This window comes from Globicephala melas, chromosome 12 (assembly GCF_963455315.2).
Source record: "Globicephala melas chromosome 12, mGloMel1.2, whole genome shotgun sequence".
Classification (NCBI taxonomy): Eukaryota; Metazoa; Chordata; class Mammalia; order Artiodactyla; family Delphinidae; genus Globicephala; species Globicephala melas.
In genome coordinates, this window is record NC_083325.1 from 38,585,307 (window position 1) to 38,604,156 (window position 18,850).

The window sequence follows — 18,850 nt, forward strand, 5'->3', positions numbered from 1 at the left end:
ATGAAGAGTGGCCCCCGCTTGCCACAACTAGAGAAAGCCCTCGCACAGAAACGAAGATGCAACACAGCAAAAATAAATTAATTAATTAATAAACTCCTACCCCCAACATCTTCTAAAAAAAAATCCACATATCTTAAAAAAAAAAAAAAAATCCAATCAAAAAATGGGCAGAAAAAAAAAAATGGGCAGAAGATCCAAATAGACATTTCTCCAAAGACATACAGATGGCCAAAAAGCACATAAAAAGATGCTCAACATCACTAATTATTAGAGCAATGCAAATCAAAACTACAGTAAGGTATCACCTCACATTGGTCAGAATGGCCATCATAAAAAGTCTACAAACAATAAATGCTGGAGAGGGTGTGGAGAAAAGGGAACCCTCCTACATTGTTGGTGGGAATGCAAATTGGTACAACCACTATGCAGGACTGTATGGAGGTTCCTTAAAAAACTAAAACTAGAACTACCATATGATCCAGCAATCCCACTCCTGAACACATATCTGGAAAAAAACATAATTCGAGAAAATACATGCACCCCTATGTTCATTGCAGCACTATTTACAATAGCCAAGACATGGAAGCCACCTAAATGTCCATCAACAGATGAATGGATAAAGAAGATGTGGTACATATATACAATGCAGTATTACTCAGGCTTAAAAAAGAGTGAAATAATGCCATTTGCAGCAACATGGATGAACCTAGAGATTATCATGCTAAGTGAAGTCACACAAACATAAATATCATATGACATCACATATATGGAATCATAAAAGATGATACAGGGACTTCCCTGGTGATCCATAGGTTAAGACTCCGTACTCCCAACGCAGGGGGCCCGGGTTCGATCCCTGATTGGGGACCTAGATCCCACATGCTGCAACTAAAATATCCTGCATGCCGCAACAAAAGATCCTGCATGCCACAACTAAAGATCCCGCACATGGCAACAAAGATCCTGCGTGCCGCAACTAAGACCTGGTGCCGCCAAATAAATAAATATTAAAAAAAATAAAAAGATGATACAAATGAATTTACTTACAAAACAGAAACAGACTCAAGACTTTGAAAACGAACTTATGGTTACCAAAGGGGAAAGGTGGAGGGGAGGGATAAATTAGGAGTTTGGGATTAACATATACACACCACTATATATAAAATAGATAATCAACAAGAGCCTACTGTATGGCACAGGAAACTCTACTCGATATTCTGTAAAACCTACATGGGAAAAAATCTGAAAAAGAATGGATATATGTATATGTATAGCTGAATCACTTTGTTCTACACCTGAAACTAACACAACATTGTAAATCAACTATACCCCAATATAAAATAAATTTTTTTAAATTTTATTAAAAAATAGGCTTTTCCAGCATAATAATCACCAAAATCAATGGTGCTGGAGCCAAGGATATGTGGCCCTGTGTTTGGTGGAATAGTAACATACAGTGGGATTGATAAAATGCATAAATGATGGAGCATAATGGGAACCAGGTTTCTCACTACTGGAGAAGGAAATTATGGAGCAGGTGTAGCTAGAGTAGACCTTGCTGGATTGGAATTGGAAGTATTGGTATAAGCTCATGATCTTTCGTAAGGATAGATAGCTATAGATATTGATATTTTGGTGGTTTTAAAATAGGTCCAGGGCTTCCCTGGTGGCTCAGTGGTTAAGAATCCACCTGCCAATGGAGGGGGCACAGGTTCAAGCCCTGGTCCAGCAAGAGCTCACATGCTGGGTAGCAACTAAGCCCATGCATCACAACGACTGAGCCTGCACTCTAGAGCCCGCGAGCCACAACTACTGAAGACTGCGCACCTAGAGCCCGTGCTCTGAAACAAGAGAAGCCACCGCAGTGAGAAGCCCGCTCACCTCAACAAAGAGTAGCTCCTGCTCGCTGCAACTAGAGAAAGCCCTTGCACAGCAACAAAGACCCAACACAGTCATAAATAAATAAATAAATAAAGTAGGTCCACATTTTGGTGGGTTTTTCTTTTATTCTCTTCCGTTCAAAGGTAGAGTATAATCTCCTTGCCCTTGAATGTGGGCTGAACTTAATGCCTAGGTGACCTCCAATACTAGGTCATGAAAAGGATACAGTATTCACCTTCTCTCTCTCTCTCTCTCTCTCTCTCTCTCTCTGCTTGACTTTGGAACCCAGTCACCAACTTGTGAGGAAGCCAGGGTCCCATGGACAGGCCATAGATAGGTGTTCCAGTGACAGCTCCTGAGCTGACAGCCAGGAGCAACTGCCACATATGTGAATGAACAACCTTTGGATGATTGCAGCCCCAAGGACCCAAACATCATGGCGCAGAGAAAGTCATTCCCCACAGTACCCACTTTGAATTCCTGGCCTCATAAACCATGAGAGACAATACAGAATTATTAATTACTTAAGTCACTGAGGGTAATTTGTTACATAGCAATAGATAATTAATACATATTATATGTCTGCATATATGTGTACTATGTGTTTGTACATACATATATTTCCTACCTCTGTCCACTGAGAGAGTCTAGAAACAATGATAACTCAGGGGTAATGAGCATACCTAGTGTGCAGATCTTGTTTTCGGAATACCAGTCTCCCCTAAAGAAATAGCGGATTCAGGGTCTGGGGCAGAGAAAGTACAAGATGAGCTTGGAACATCCTGTATAGCAAAGTGCTTAAGTATGTCTAAAGGACCAAGAGCCAACTTGAAGGGGTCCCCACTGGCCATATCTGGGAACATATGAGCATCCAAATAAATAATGATTGTAAAGGATTATAACCCACTGAATAAAACAGGAATCTAAAAGTTCATACCGATATATTGAAAGAATGAATGAATGAATAGGAGAGAAGGGAGAGCCTTCCTTTCAGTAGACTTCCAACTAATATTGTTTATTAATAAGTAAAAACTACTTATTAACCTGACAGGGGAGAAATCTGACAAACACCATCTCAACCTTGTGGTAAAAATTAAACTACATCAATACATATGACAGCACATGCCTCCTGATATGATGCACTGAGATCACAGGATCACCTATGGAATATTCCTGCCAAAGATACATGACCTGAACCTAATCATGAAGAAACATCAGGCAGACTTCCCTGGTGGCACAGTGGTTAGGAATCCGCCTGCCAATGCAGAGGACATGGGTTCAAGCCCTGGTCCGGGAAGATCCCACATGCCGCGGAATAACTAAGCCTGTGCTGAGCCTGCGCTCTGAGCCCGTGAGCCACAACTACTGAGCCCGCGTGTCACAACTACTGATGCCCACGCCTAGAGCCCGAGCTCCGCAACAAGAGAAGCCACTGCAACGAGAAGCCCGCGCACCACAACGAAGAGTAGCCCCCACTCGCCGCAACTAGAGAAAGCCTGTGCGCAGCAATGAACCCTACACAGCCAAAAATAAATACATACATACATACATACATAAAAAAAAAAAAAAAGAATCCGCCTGCCAATGCAGGGGACATGGGTTCGATCCCTGGTCCGGGAAGATCCCAAATGCCGTGGAGCAACTAAGCCCCTGCACCACGACTACTGAGCCTGCACTCTAGAGCCCACGCTGAGCAGCGAGAGAAGCCACTGCAATGAGAAGCCTGCACACCACACGAAGAGTAACCCCCGCTCACCGCAATTAGAGAAAGCCCACGCACGGAGCAATGAAGACCCAATGCAGCCAAAAACAAATACATTTATTTTAAAAAATAAAGTCTTTATAAAAAAGAAAGAAAGAAAGAAACATCGAGCAAACCCAACAATGAGGGACATGCTACAAAGTAACTGATCTGTAATCTTCAAAAGTGTCAAGGTCAGGGGCTTCCCTGGTGGCGCAGTGGTTGAGAGTCCTCCTGCCGATGCAGGGGACATGGGTTCGTGCCCCGGTCCGGGAGGATCCCACATGTCGCGGAGCGGCTAGGCCCGTGAGCCATGGCCGCTGAGCCTGCGCGTCCGGAGCCTGTGCTCTGCACGGGAGAGGCCACGACAGTGAGAGGCCCGCGTACCGCAAAAAAAAAAAAAGTGTCAAGGTCAGAAAAGTCAAGGAAAGTCTGAGGAACTGGTCCAAATTGAAGAGACTAGAGACATGACAGCTAAACAGAAAGCATCATCCTGAACTGGATCCTTGACCTATAAAGAATATAACTGGGACAACCAGCAAATTTTGAACGAGGCCTGTCAATTAGATGGCAATAGTGTATCAGCGTTAATTGATGGATGGCCTTGGTTATATGCATGTCCCAGTTTGTAGGAAATATATGCTGAAGTGCTAAGGCTGACTGATATAGTGTATTTGCATCTTACTCTCAAATGCTTTAAGCATGAATTTTATGGAGAGAGAGAATGATAAAACAAATGTGTTAAACTGTTAACTGGGGAATCTGAGTGAAAGCATACAGTTCTTTGTACTACTCTTGCAACTTTTCTGTAAATTTGAAATGATTTAAATATAAAACTTTTTTTTTAAAATAGGCTTTCCCAGTTTGTTGTTTGTCTTTTGACTTTATTTTTTCCTAAACAGAAGGTTTTGTAAAAATACTCTAATTTACCAAGCTTTTCCCTTTTGGCTTTTGGGTGATATGTCTCGCTTGGGTAATCATTTGAAGAAGGTCCCTGAGTCCACAGCTAATTAAAGAGGAAAGGTGGTGAGTTTGATCCCACTTCTACAAGAGAAACACCAATGGGCATTGAGAAGGAAAGCTCAGCTTTTAACTGGAGCCATAGCTTAGCAGATGGAAATGGGGAGTCCTACCGCTTTGCTGCCCCCTGGGTATCTTCAGTTGAATTTCTGGTGGACACCTCAAATTTGGCAGAGCTATCCCTTCAACTAGTCACCTCTCTGGACATTCCTATCTCTGACAGTCAGATATCCAAACTCAGGAGTCACTTTTGTGTCCTCTCATTTTTCCCATATCTAGCCAGAAATTGACATTCTTTACTCCTGGTGTTCTGCCACCTCCCTATTCCAGACCCTCATCCTTCAACCCTGAATTGTCACTAGAGTAACATGCATTCATCTCCAAGTTGCTACTCATCAATAACCTGATCCTGTAGAAGAGTTCTCAGGGACACCCCCTACCTTAACTGCCTTAAATTGTTTATTATACACAGTGTTACTTTAAACCATGTAGAAACATAAAACTGGACATCAACTCATTCTTAGAGCTCTCATTCAATTCTAAACTCAAAACAAATTTACAAGTAAAATACAAACAAAAGTATAAAACTAATAAAATTCAAATTAACATTTAGTTAATTTGATTCACCCTGTAGTTGTGGCACCATGGATTGGCTCTTCTGGAATTCCATGTGCCTGTACTATCACGGGCACTGACGGCCAATTTTCCCACTATTTTCTTCTACTGGAAGTTTTACAAAACCTCAGCTAGTACAGTCAGTCACCAGGAAATTGGCCTTCACTTTGACATAGATGCATCATTTATGGATTCACTCCTTCTCTACTCTTTTCTTGTTAATGACAAAGTAACTTGGTTTTATAAATATGGACTCATATACAGGCAATGAAACCATGACATCATATGGGAATACTCAGCTATAAATGGTCATCTAGCTATGTCTGAAATTTCTTAGAATTTTAAATATTCAGAGCAACATTATTCAAATAGAAAAAAGGTGAAGCAATACAAGTGTCCATCAAAAGATAAATGAATAAACAAATGAATAAACAAAATGTGGGATATGCATACACATGGAATATTATTCAGGCAATAAAAGGAAGGAAACTCTGACACATGGATAAACCTTGAGGACATTATGCTGGGTGAAAGAAGCTGGTCACAAAAGGACAAATACTGTGATTCCACTTGTATGAGGTGCTTAGTCAAATTCGTAGAGATAGAAAGTACATTGGTGGTTACCAGGGGCTGGGGTGGTGGGGAATGAGGAGTTCATGTTTAATGGGTACAGAGTTAGAGTTTTGCAAAATGAAGAGTTCTGTGGATGGATGTGATAGCTATACAATGTGAGTGTACTTAATATTACTTAACTGTGCACTTAAGATGGTTAAGATGGTAAATTTTCTGTGTATTATGGACAAAGGATTAATCTCCAAAATATATAAACAGCTCATGCAGCTCAATATTGAAAAAACAAACAACCCAATTAAAAAATGGGCAGAAGGGCTTCCCTGGTGGTGCAGTGGTTGAGAGTCCGCCTGCTGATGCAGGGGACACGGGTTCGTGCCCCGGTCTGGGAGGATCCCACATGCCGCGGAGCGGCTGGGCCCGTGAGGCATGGCCGCTGAGCCTGCGTGTCCAGAGCCTGTGCTCTGCAACGGGAGAGGCCATGGCAGTGAGAGGCCTGCGTACCGCAAAAAAAAAAAAAAAAAAAAGGGCAGAAGACCGAAATAGACATTCCTCCAAAGAAGACATACAGATGGCCAAAAAGCACATGAAAAGCTGCTCAACATCACTAATTATTAGAGAAATGCAAATCAAAACTCCAATGAGGTATCACCTCACACCAGTCAGAATGGGCATCATCAGAAAATCCACAAACAACAAATGCTGGAGAGGGTGTGGAGAAAAGGGAACCCTCTTGCACTGTTGGTGGGAATGTAAATTGATACAGCCACTATGGAGAACAGTATGCAGGTTCCTTAAAAAACTAAAAATAGAATTACCATATGACCCAGCAATCCCACTACTGGGCATATACCCAGAGAAAACCATAACTCAAAAAGATACATGTACCTCAATGTTCATTGCAGCACTATTTACAATAGCCAGGTCATGGAAGCAACCTAAATGCCCATCGACAGATGAATGGATATAGAAGATGTGGCACATATATACAATGGAATATTACTCAGCCATAAAACGGAACAAAATTGGGTCATTTGTAGAGATGGGAATGGATCTAGAAACTGTCATACAGAGTGAAGTCAGAAAGAGAAAAACAAATATCGTATATTAACGCATATATGTGGAACCTAGAAAAATGGTACAGATGAACCGGTTTGCAGGGCAGAAATGGAGACACAGATGTAGAGAACAAACGTATGGACACAAAGTGGGGAAAGCGGGGGGTGGGGGTGGGGTGGGATGAATTGGGAGGTTGGGATTGACATGTATACACTGATGTATATAAAATTGATGACTAATAAGAACCTGCTGTATAAAAAATAAATAAAATTCAAAAAACATTTCTGTGTAGTTTACAATTAAAAATTTTTTAAAAATTTAATGTGACCATCAAGTGAAAGATCAATATTTTTAAGTGCCTGTAGACAACTCCCAGGCTCTGAATGAATATTTCTGTAGACCCCTCCCAGCGAACACTGCTCTACTCCATTCTCCACCCTACACCTCTAGTCTGGGATCCTCAGGGTTACCTTCCTCTGACCCCTCACTACACTTTGTTGTTACCTTTCAACTCTCCTCAATGCCAGCCTGGCTCCAGCTAACTGGTGCCCACCAAACTCAATACACCTTCTCACCTCTTTGCCTTGGCTTGTGCCTGTCGCCATTGGAAATACACTCTTCCCTCTGCTTGTATTAGACAATCTTTCCATTCCGTTAAGTCCCTTCTCCCCACAGTGGAATGGTCCCAGACCACAGGGACTTCTCCCCATCAAAGGGTGTCAATACTCCCCATTTAGCATTAATCACACATTCTAAATTATTTTATCACTTATTCTCCCAATCACTCAATAAATATTTATTAAGTGTATGCCGTATACGTGACAATGCGCTAGGCCCCTGAATCAAATGCTGTGTTTTCTGCTTTTTACCTCTCTCATAGCCCCTTACGTATCTTACAGATGTTTACTGCAGTGGTTTGGATGATGTTGTACTGGTCTGTACTGTCATATTCCACATATGAAAAGGAAATTTTAAACTACTGAAATCAAGAATAGTATCATCTCAGGATTTGCCTAAGTAACAGGATATTCTGTCGGTTGATGGTTGTTGTTTTGGTATCAACCTTAAAAAGCAGTTGTCAGGACAAAAAAGGTTTCAGGACTGAATTCAAAGGGAATTATATAGTAGGAGACGCTACATGAAAGTTTCCATGATGATAGCAGTAATGTTATTTGGTCATAAATGTCTGTGATCAAAGCATCAAGAACCTGTGCTGTTTCCAAAGTCCCCCTTGAATATTATTTACCTAAAAGACATCTGCACAAACACAAATAACTTTATTCACATGTTAGAACAGTGTTTGAGTAGACAAAGTTTTAAGGACACGATACAATCAATTTCTTGAGCTCAGATTTGAGTTTTTTAAAAAAATCTGTATTCAAGCTCTGGGTATTCTACTTATAGAATTTTGCACATACTCCACCTCTTTTGCACAAAGGTGAAATACTATCTGTATTTACTTAATTCCCCATTATTTTGCTGTTTCAACATGATTTTGTACCCCCAGCCATTTCATTGCTAGTCTAAGGTTGCATCTCTTTCACTCTCAGCCTTTTTTGTGCTTCATTTTCTCTCTTTATGTAATCGAGTATAGCTTCGAGCTATAGGATTGTCCTTTCCAAGGTCCACAACAATTACCTCCCTAAAAAATGTCACTCCTTTTAAAGGTCTTTTATGGTTATCAACAACTGAAGGACTTCCAGTGACAGGTATGGGTGGTTTTTGCAAATAGTCATTCTGTAAGAGAATGGAACAAATAGTACAAATGATCAATTTATGAATGCAAGAGCCCTGCTTTTAAAAATATAGGTTATATGTACCTTGTTAGTGAGAAACAGAAAAAAGATTTCTAAATGATATAGGAGAGCAGTAGTAATCCATCATGATCTAATTTTCATATTTCTATGGTTATAAAAGCACACATTGCTATATTCAAATAGCCGTTGGTGACATGTGTTATTCTCTCTACAAAGCAGTCAAACCCAAGAGCCATCTGGACCATCATTCTGTCTCCAACTGGCCACGGGTCTTATGTTGGGAGGGCACGTGAGTTGTTCTTATTAGGGAGCCCCAAACATGGAGCTCAAGAAGGCCCTGGCAATGTTTACAGGCTGTTGTAGAAGGAGCCTGGAAGTAGAACAGGCATTTGGGGTCTGGTCCTGAGCTCAGCCATGGTGGAGAAGTGACTTTGAACAATGCATCTTATTTTCTCATTTGTAACATGAGAGCGTTGGATCCCCAAATGATCTCCAAGGCCTCTTCCAGCTCTAACATCTTAGGATTCTGAGTAAAGCAAAATGAAGGGGAATTATTAAGAAAACCACAAATGTAAGAATGAAGATGGAACAAGTGTCCAGGCATGGCATGTGTAACTGACTTAACAAAATGAAGCAATAAGCTAAGACGAATGCTTTAGATGACTGTGAACATTGCACTCCTTCCAGATATAAACCTAAGTTACAGACAAGACCATCCTTCATTATACCTAGCCAAGGAATTTACCTCTTCTTCAATCAAACTTTAAATGCCCCTTAAGAGTAGAAAAGCCCATCACCTCTTGACCATTTTCTCCAGCATTCTCAGCCCTTTGCTTCTCTTTTATTTTGTCCTCCTCTTCATCTTTCACATCCTCTCCATTTCCTAAGGGTGTGGCCACCACTGCTTTACTCTGTCTCTGGACAAGAATGCCAGGCCTCGTGGGTACAAGAGTCGTAGAAAATCAATCAGCAAGGTTCTTGTTTGTTTGTTTGTTTTTAATTTATTTATTTTTATTTTTGGCTGTGTTGGGTCTTCGTTTCTGTGCGAGGGCTTTCTCTAGTTGTGGCAAGTGGGGGCCACTCTTCATCGCGGTGCGCGGGCCTCTCCCTGTCGTGGCCTCTCCCGTTGCGGAGCACAGGCTCCAGACACGCAGGATCAGTAGTTGTGGCTCACGGGCCTAGCTGCTCCGCGGCATGTGGGATCTTCCCAGACCAGGGCTCGAACCCGTGTCCCCTGCATTAGCAGGCAGATTCTCAACCACTGAGCCACCAGGGAAGCCCGAAGGTTTTGAAATTCATACATCTTAGCCACCATTATCACACACAAAAATGGCGTTCTACCACAGTCCAAGATGCAGACCTACTTTTCTTTGTCTCCTGAATTGTTCATCTCTGTATTAGCAGCTGTACAATCTTCACCTCCATTAGCATCTATACAAGGACCTTTTTCTGTCTCTTCATCTGTCCTGCTTTGGGAACTGAAATCAAAAATGAAAAAATGTGGAAAAGAAAGAATGGTCTTGATGTTAAGGCTTGGAAAGGAACTTCACTTTTAAACAGGAAATTAGCATTTCTAAAACCCTGAAATAGGAAAAACAGATAGCTACAGCCTTATTATTTGCTGCATTTTAAATTGTTTTATATTATTTCTAGATACATTTACTAGTGTGACTTTAAATCTGATCCCAATTTATCAGCATGGATTTATACCATTTATATTAAAAAAACCACCAATAAAAAGAAGATGCAACTGAGGCAAATTAGAAGGATGACGAAGAAAGTGAATGCTGTGGTTTCAAAGCTCATAGGGTTAGCTAGAAGACTCATCCACTCTCACAGTCACAGATCATCCAGATATACTTTTCCAGCTCAGTTTGAATGTAGTTCTCTTGTTCTTTAAATTTTCTGGAAACAGAAGAATAAAAGGGTGCTTTCATTGTTGTTCTTTGGATCCGCTTCATCAGATATGCTCTGCTTGCTTTGGTGGCGTGGACTCACACGGGTTAATTTCTCTCCACAAACGTGGTAGGGGCTGAGGTGGCTAGAGGGGAGACTGAGCTGGGGCACGTGGGGCTCAGCCCACCTCCCTTCACCCCAAAACTATCAGAATTCAGACGACAGAGGAATTGGAGCAGCTGGAGCCGAGCCCAGCTCCCCATTCTTCCTTCTGCAGTGACATCATAGAATCATGGAACCGTTGAGTTAGAGGGATCAGAGCACCAGGCCAACCCCACCCATCACCTGAAGTCAGAAGAATCACAAAACTCCCCCCTGGGCGGCAGTCTATCTGTCCTCCCTCTGAGAGGTCCGGAGTGGCTTTGGATAAGGATTTTCTTCCTACACTCGAAATACCATCTCTCCTTTCTTAACCTGAGCATATGTTACTGTTTCTTTCACAGACCATGAACAATCAGTCCACTTCCTTCTTATATAATTCCTCTCCACAGCCCTGTGGTCAGTAATCGACTTACTTCACAATGGTGTTCTCTCCAGGCTAACTAGCCCACGTCCTTCAGATCCCACATCATCGAACGTAATTCCTGGACATACAAAAAAGGTGGCAGCTCTGGAGGCCAGAGCTGAAGAAGCAGGAGTAGAATAAGATGATCAGAGTAAAGATGATGCCCATGACAAGGACGGGGAGAGTAGTGCTAGGATTTTCTGAGAACAGGAGGATATAAGGAGGATGGCAGCTGCTGCCAACCATGTCTGAAAAAGTCCGAAGGTGAGCCCTGGGGGTTTTTGGGCTGCAGTGACACTGGCTCTTCTCTAGAGGGGCAGGGACATTGATTTCTTTATCTTTGAATTCTCCACCAAGTCAGAACCTGCAAATTCCATAAATGTTGAATGAATGCGTGTGTGCGTGTGTGTGTGTGTGTGTGTGTGTGTGTGTGTGTGTGTGTGTGTGTGTGTGTGTAGAGTTTGTTGGAGGGCTCAGGCCAAAGCTGATTTTGCAGAATATGTGAACATATGAATGTGAATTTTTACAGAATTTTTGGAGGCTTCCTCCAGCTAAAGCTCCCAGTTGAAGACTCAGAGCCTGTCTCACCCTCCTCACACTACGCTGCTGCCAGACTGAGATTTTAAGAGCCCAAATCTTCTCATGTCTCATGTATTCTAGTAACGCACAATGGTAATATTTTATATCTACCTACTGGTGGTTACACAGGTCCAGATATACATAAAAACCCATCAAACTGTGTGCTTAAGATTAGTGCACTTCGTGTGCACTATGGTGTGGATAGTATACCTGAATAAAAAGGTATAATTTTTCATCCCTGTGCCTACATTTGAGTGTGTGTGGTGCAAAGAGTAATGCGGGACTAGAGGGCACTCTTGCTGGTTGGCTCTGTCTCCAAGATTGTTTGCTGCACATAACACATATTCTGAGACCAGGGACCTTTGGCAAGAATACAGTAGTAGCAAAAAGTAAGGGCTGGTAAGACTGCATCATTAGGGCTTTCTTTCACTGAATGCGGCTTGCGCACAGATATCCTAAATTGTTAGTTAACATAATTCTGAATATGTATAGTTAATATAATTAGAGTATAGTTAATACAAATTCTGAAAACTGGAAGGTTATCAAACTTTGGTCTCTAAATCACATTTTAAATGCATTGGACTGTAAACTTTGTGATGCCATGGAATCTTACTCAGAGACAGGTCTGCAGAACCTAACACAGTGTGCCTTACACACAGAAGGCATGTGCTCAAAGGTTATTTGTAGTGGAACATTACTACCAATTCTACAGAAATAAAAAATATTCTAAGAGAGTGTTATGAACAATTGTATGCTAACAAACTGAATAACCTAGATGAAATGGAAAACTTCCTAGAAACAAAAAACCTACCAAGGCTGAGTCAGGAAGAAATAGAAAATCTGAATAGAACTATAATAAGCAGGCTGAATCAACAAACAAACAACCTCCCAACAAAGAAAAGTCCTGGACCAGATGGTTTCACTGAGGAATACTATCAAACAATTAAAGAAGAACAAACATCAATGTTTCTCAAACTAATCCAAAAAACTTGAAGAAAAAGGAATACTTCCTAACTCATTCTATAAGGCCAGCATTACCTTGATACCAAAGCCAGGCAAAGATACCACCAAAAAAAAAAAAAAAAAAAAAAGCCTAAAGACCAATATCTCTCATGAATATTGAAGCAAAAATCCCCAACAAAGTAATAGCAAACTGAATTTAGCAGCAGAATATTAAAAGGATTATACACCATGACCAAGTGGGACTTATTCTTAGAATGCAAAGATAGTTCAACATACAAAAATCAACATAATACACCACATTAATACACTTCATTAATGGAATGAAGGGGAGGAAATGATCATCTCGATGAAGGAAAGGCATTCACCAAAATTTACCATCCTTTCATGATAAAACACTCAACAAAGTAGGAATAGAAGGAAACGACCCCAACATAGTAAAGGCCATATATGGAAACCCCACAGCTAATATCATACCCAATGGTGAGAAAATATTTGCAAATCATATATTTGATAACAGATTAATATCTAGAATATATACAGAACTCCTATAACTCAACAACAACAACAAAATCCAATTCATATATGGGAAAAGAACTTGATTAGATGTTTCTCCAAAGAAGATATACTAATGGTCAACAAGTACATGAAAAGATGCAACATCACTAATCATTAAGGAGCTAATCAAAATCACAATGAGATATCACCTCACACCCCATTAAAAGGCTATTATTAAAAAACAAAGAAAAAACGAAACCAAGTGCTGGTAAGGATGTGGAGAAATTGGAACTCTTGTGCATTGCTGTTGCAAATGTAAAATGGTGCAGTCACCATGGAAAACAGTATGTCAGTTCTTCAAAAAATTAAACACAGAATTCCATATGATCCAGCAATTCTACTTCTGAGTATATACACAAATGAAGTAAAAGCAGGGACTCCAATGGTACACCCATATTCATAGCAGGATTATTCACTATACCCAAAAGGTAGAAACAACTAAAGTATGCATCGACAGGTAAATGGATAAACAAAATGTGGCATACACATACAATGGAACGCTGTACAGCCTTAAAAAGGAATGAAATTTTGGTATGCTACACGTGGATGAACAGATGAAGGCATTATGCTAAGTGAAGTAAGCCAGATACAAAAGGACACATATTGCATGAGTCCATTTATATCACATTCCTAGTATAGTCAAATTCATAGATACAGAAAATAGAGTAGTGGTTACCAGGTGCTGGGGCGAGGGGGAAATGGTGAGTTATTGTTTAATGGATATAGAGTTTCAGTCTGGGATGGTGAAAGAGTTCTGGAGACGGATGGTGGTGATGGTTACACAGCAATGTGAATGTACTTAATGCCACTGAACTGTACACTGAAAAATGGTTAAAATGGTAAATTTTGTGTTGCATATATTTTATCACAATTTTAAAAAATTATTTGTGCAAAAAAGGAAGGGTAACTCATCTGTAAAGTGGCCTGGTATAAGGCAGGCACAGGAGAAACAAGACACCCAGCACATAGAGATCTTGTTTCAACCTCCATCCATTTGCTCAGTTTGTTTCCCCACTGTAATTGTCCTCCCCCTACCTCGGCCCTTTACGTGTCCCCACCTCTAAATCCTCCAAGACTTGGTTCTTGGGCCCCTCTTCCACGATGTCGTCACCACCCACTGGCCTTCCTTCCTTCTTGCTTTCGCTCAGTGACACACCATGTCACCTGCCTGCATCCCAAACCCTTGTCCCGTTCAGCTCCAGCCACAGACATGCCTCCCCCTCCTGCCTTCAGTCTCCTTTGGGGCGGTGGCCAGAGGATATGGACTCCTGGCAACAGGGTCCACAGCAATTTGTGCTCCAGATGGGTCCAGGGTGCATGTAAATCCCCAGCCACCTCCCTAAGGCCTTGATCCATGTGATCTGGTGAGCTCCTCTGACAAAGTATGATCCCTGAATTGCAGGATCAAGATGAGGACATTCAGAGCACCCACAAGTCACAGCTGCCTGAACTTGGAAATCAGGAATGAGCACAGGACTCAGGCCTGGCTGATCAGAACAGTCTACAGTTCAAGGCTCAACATGTGACCTAACCAGCTCGGTTAGTCTCAATGTCAAGACATTTGCAGAACCTATCAGCACAGAAGAGAATAGGGCTGAGAGAGGTGTATGGAGAGAGACAAATTGTACATGACTCTGCTTGATCTAATCATGCTTGAAGCCTTGATTTTCAGTGTGGACTGGAAGTGGGGCTTTCAGTTATATGAGCCAATGCTAATATAACATTTTGGCTTAAGCTGGTTTGAGTGGGGTTTATGTCTCTTGCAATCCAAGATTCATGACCAAAATACAATGTAACCAGCATCATACTGCCTCCCTTTCTGAGCCCTCGATTCCTAACCTGAGATTCCTTGATTCCTCACACAAGAGCAACTGAGCCCATCAACCATGTCCTGACTTTGCTGAACATCAGATATGTTCCCTCTAGCCTCCAAGGACAAGTGGAATAAAATGAGTACCTTTTCTCTTTCATCAGATTAGTGCAGCCTTTTTCCCTACCACAGCTAGTGGGGCTGCTTGGAGGTCTTATTTTAGATTTTGGAAAGCTAAGTGGAAGTTACTGAAACTCACCAACATCGAGCTATGACATTTAACAGGGCACTTGGATTGACACAGTTTTTTCCTTCTACCTTAATGGCCAAAACCTGTCACTTCTTACTAGAGGAAGGAAGAAAAAAATGATATTAAACATCAAGGTAAATGGCTAGTATGTCAGTACATATAATGTCCACACAAGAGAAACGTTCTGTTGAGAAACCTTCATTATTTATGATTTACAGTTAACCTTTTCACACAGAAACTGTTGAAAACTTCAGAAAGTCACTGCAGCTTGATAAGGTTTTTAGGCAATCCATTCATCACCCCGTTGTTTCTCACGGAACAAGTAACACTGAGCTAGACAACAGGAAACGCTGCCCTTGGCAGAGGTGATGACACCAAGACAACACTTCTCTCATTAAGGAGACAGGCACCAATTCCAAAATGCCAGTTAAGCAGAAGAGCCTACAAATTCACTGTAAAGATTTAGCAACACTTTATAGCTAATATCTATCCATCTGGAATTGAAATGTCTTTGAGGGAGAGTATGTCAGAAGCAGTGTACTATTAATATTACATCATAACCACCAACGTCGCGTAAATACATTCCCGGCTTCAACCACGATAGCCACAACACCCGTGCATACACCCATCCTAGGCCACATTTTACAAGTACCTCTGTCTTGCAGGCTTCGTGAGGATGGAAGAATATAGAGTTGAGGATTCAGCCACCACTGAGCCATCATCCCTGTGGGTCCTATTCTACCCTTCTGGTTTGTGAAGGGTATAGCTCGGCTGCAGGCAGAGGAGAATGTTCTTGCCTCATATTTGAGCATCTTCTGCCTTGCCCCATGCTACACGGTCAGTGAGGATCAAATTCCACCGACTTTGAAAACCAGATCGGTTTTGATTCTACACTCCTGAGATGTCTGAGAAGAGTGTTAAAGCTGACCTGATTCATCAGTTCCTGGGAGCCTTCCTGACCTCAGGAATCCAACCCAGGGAAGAGGCAATACGACATTCTTTCCTACCCCAGGGTTTGGAATAGGCTGCTTTTGCACTTAAATTGTTCTCAGGCCCCTTTCCCATTTCCCATCCCTGCAAAAACCCAGCACCTGTAACAAGTAGTGAGAGCCATAACCAAGGGGCACATGGGAGACTTCCTTTGGTGTTTTAGTTTGGGAGCTCGAGGCTTAGAGGTTGATGGCAGTGGTTTTGTTTTGTTTTCTACTTTTCTATTCATTTTGTTCAATCTGTAAGCTTTTTGCTTTTATTTCCTTCTAAACATAATTTTCTCTAATTCATTTGTACTGTTATGATTTTTTATATCTTATTTTAATGTCTTAGTTTTTAGTTTTGATCAACCCTTTGATCTCAACATTTCTGAAAAGGCTATTAAGGAATTATCTAGGGCAGAGCTTCACTAACTCGCTATGGTGAAGGAGCAGGTTTTTTTTGTTTGTTTGTTTGTTTGTTTGTTTGCAGTACGCGGGCCTCTCACTATTGTGGCCTCTCCCGTTGCGGAGCACAGGCTCCGGACGCGCAGGCTCAGTGGCCATGGCTCGCGGGCCTAGCCGCTCCGCGGCATGTGGGATCCTCCCGGACCGGGACAAGAATCCACGTCTCCTGCATCGGTAGGCAGACTCTCAACCACTGCGCCACCAGGGAAGCCCCCAGATTTTTATTTTTAATCTCAGTCCACAGAGGACCAATATTTTAGTAAAACAAAACTAAAGCAATGATACACTTGGATATCACAGCAATGTAAAATAGTTATTTAAAGTTTCTAGGTATTTACTCTCAATTTCTGCATTTAGTTGCAGACCAGTGACAATTGGGACCAGCACCAGTTCACAGGTCACATTCAGAGTAGCACTGGTTACCAATTCCCTCATTTATTTGTTTTAAGTGGCATTTTTCATTGTAGAAAATTTGGAAAATGAAGAAAAAAGAAAACAAAATCTCTCATGATTCCACCACCTAGAGAGAAAAACTGTTGAAATATACTGATATTTTATACTATATATACTGATATATGTACATACGTATGTATGTGTGTGTGTATATATATATATAGACATATATACAGTGGTTGCACAGCCATCATCACAATCTAAATTTAAAGCATTTTTATCACCTCTACAAGAAACCCTCTACCATTAGCAGTCACTCCCTACTCCCCACTCCCTAGTCCCTGGGAACCACTAATCTAATTTCTGCCTCTATAGATGTGCCTTTTCTTGACATTTCGTATAAATGGAATCATACAATATGTGTTTTTTTGTGTTTAGCTACTCTCAACTTAGCATAATGTTTTTTTGTTTTCTTGTTTTTTTTAACATCTTTATTGGAGTATAATTGCTTTACAATGGTGTGTTAGTTTCTGCTTTATAACAAAGTGAATCAGTTATACATATACATATATCCCCATATCTCTTCCCTCTTGCATCTCCCTCCCTCCCACCCTCCCTATCCCACCCCTCTAGGTGGTCACAAAGCACCAAGCTGATCTCCCTGTGCTATGCGGCTGCTTCCCACTAGCTATCTGTTTTACGTTTGGTAGTGTATATATGTCCATGCCACTCTCTCACTTTCTCCCAGCTTACCCTTCCCCCTCCCTGTATCCTCAAGTCCATGCTCTAGTAGGTCTGTGTCTTTATTCCCGTCTTGCCCCTAGGTTCTTCATGACCACTTTTTTTTTTTTTAGATTCCATATATATAGCATAATGTTTTTAAGATTCATCCATGTTGTGGCATGTAACAGTATTTCATTCCTTTTTATTGCTGAATAACATTATATTCTATGAATATATCAAATTTTGTTTATCCATTCATCAGTTGATGGACATTTGCATTGTTTCCACTCTGGCTATTATGAATAATGCTGCTATGAACATTCATGTATAAGTTTTTGCATAGACATATGTTTTCATTTCTCTTGGGTAAATACCTAGGTGTGAAATTGGTGAGTCATATGGTAACTCTGTGTTTAGCATTTTGAGAAAACACATATCTATTTTATAATTTAAAAAATTGGAACCAGTGTATATACACTTTGTTAAACTTAATATCATTTTTATTATGAACATTTTGCAATGCTTTCAATAATCTTCAAAAAGATGACTTTTAATACTTATACATTTTTCCTTTTTATATAAGCATTGCAATTATTTTCTTATTGTTGGACAACCTACTGCTTTTATACATAGCATTGATGGGCATATTTGTACATAAATATGTGAGCACAACTCTGATACTATTAAATTTTTACTTTTATTAAATATTAATCTTTTCATTTATTTTCAAAAGCTTATTGGCTTCTGGCTCTTTTATTTTAAATCTCATCCATTTTGTGTCACTGCTTTTTGGCTCCAAATATCTCACATATTGATTCATTATTTTTAACTTCTATTTATTCCTCCCCCCCTTTTTTTTTTTAACCTTATTTCTACTTTCTTAGATTTAGTCTCCTCTCAACCTTTGTTAAGGCAAAAGTAATATTCTGCTTTAGGTTTAGAAACTGTTAAAAAACACTTTGATTTAATTATAATTTGTCTCATTAACTTATACAAAGGGGGATAACAAAAGGGGATAATAAATCACAATCATCTGA

The 18,850-nt window shown here is 40.7% G+C and overlaps 2 protein-coding genes across 2 annotated transcripts in view; both read right to left on the reverse strand.

Moving 5' to 3' along the window:
* LOC115863997 (activator of 90 kDa heat shock protein ATPase homolog 2) overlaps nt 1-18,850 on the reverse strand; it is a 76,204-nt gene that overhangs the window by 40,623 nt on the left and 16,731 nt on the right. The gene's annotated exons all lie outside the window — the stretch shown is intronic.
* Nucleotides 8,450-10,449, reverse strand: C12H2orf74 (chromosome 12 C2orf74 homolog). The gene is given in 5 exon segments (XM_030877707.2): nt 8,450-8,623; nt 9,441-9,603; nt 10,008-10,121; nt 10,354-10,361; nt 10,363-10,449. Coding segments are annotated over 5 exon segments (546 nt in total).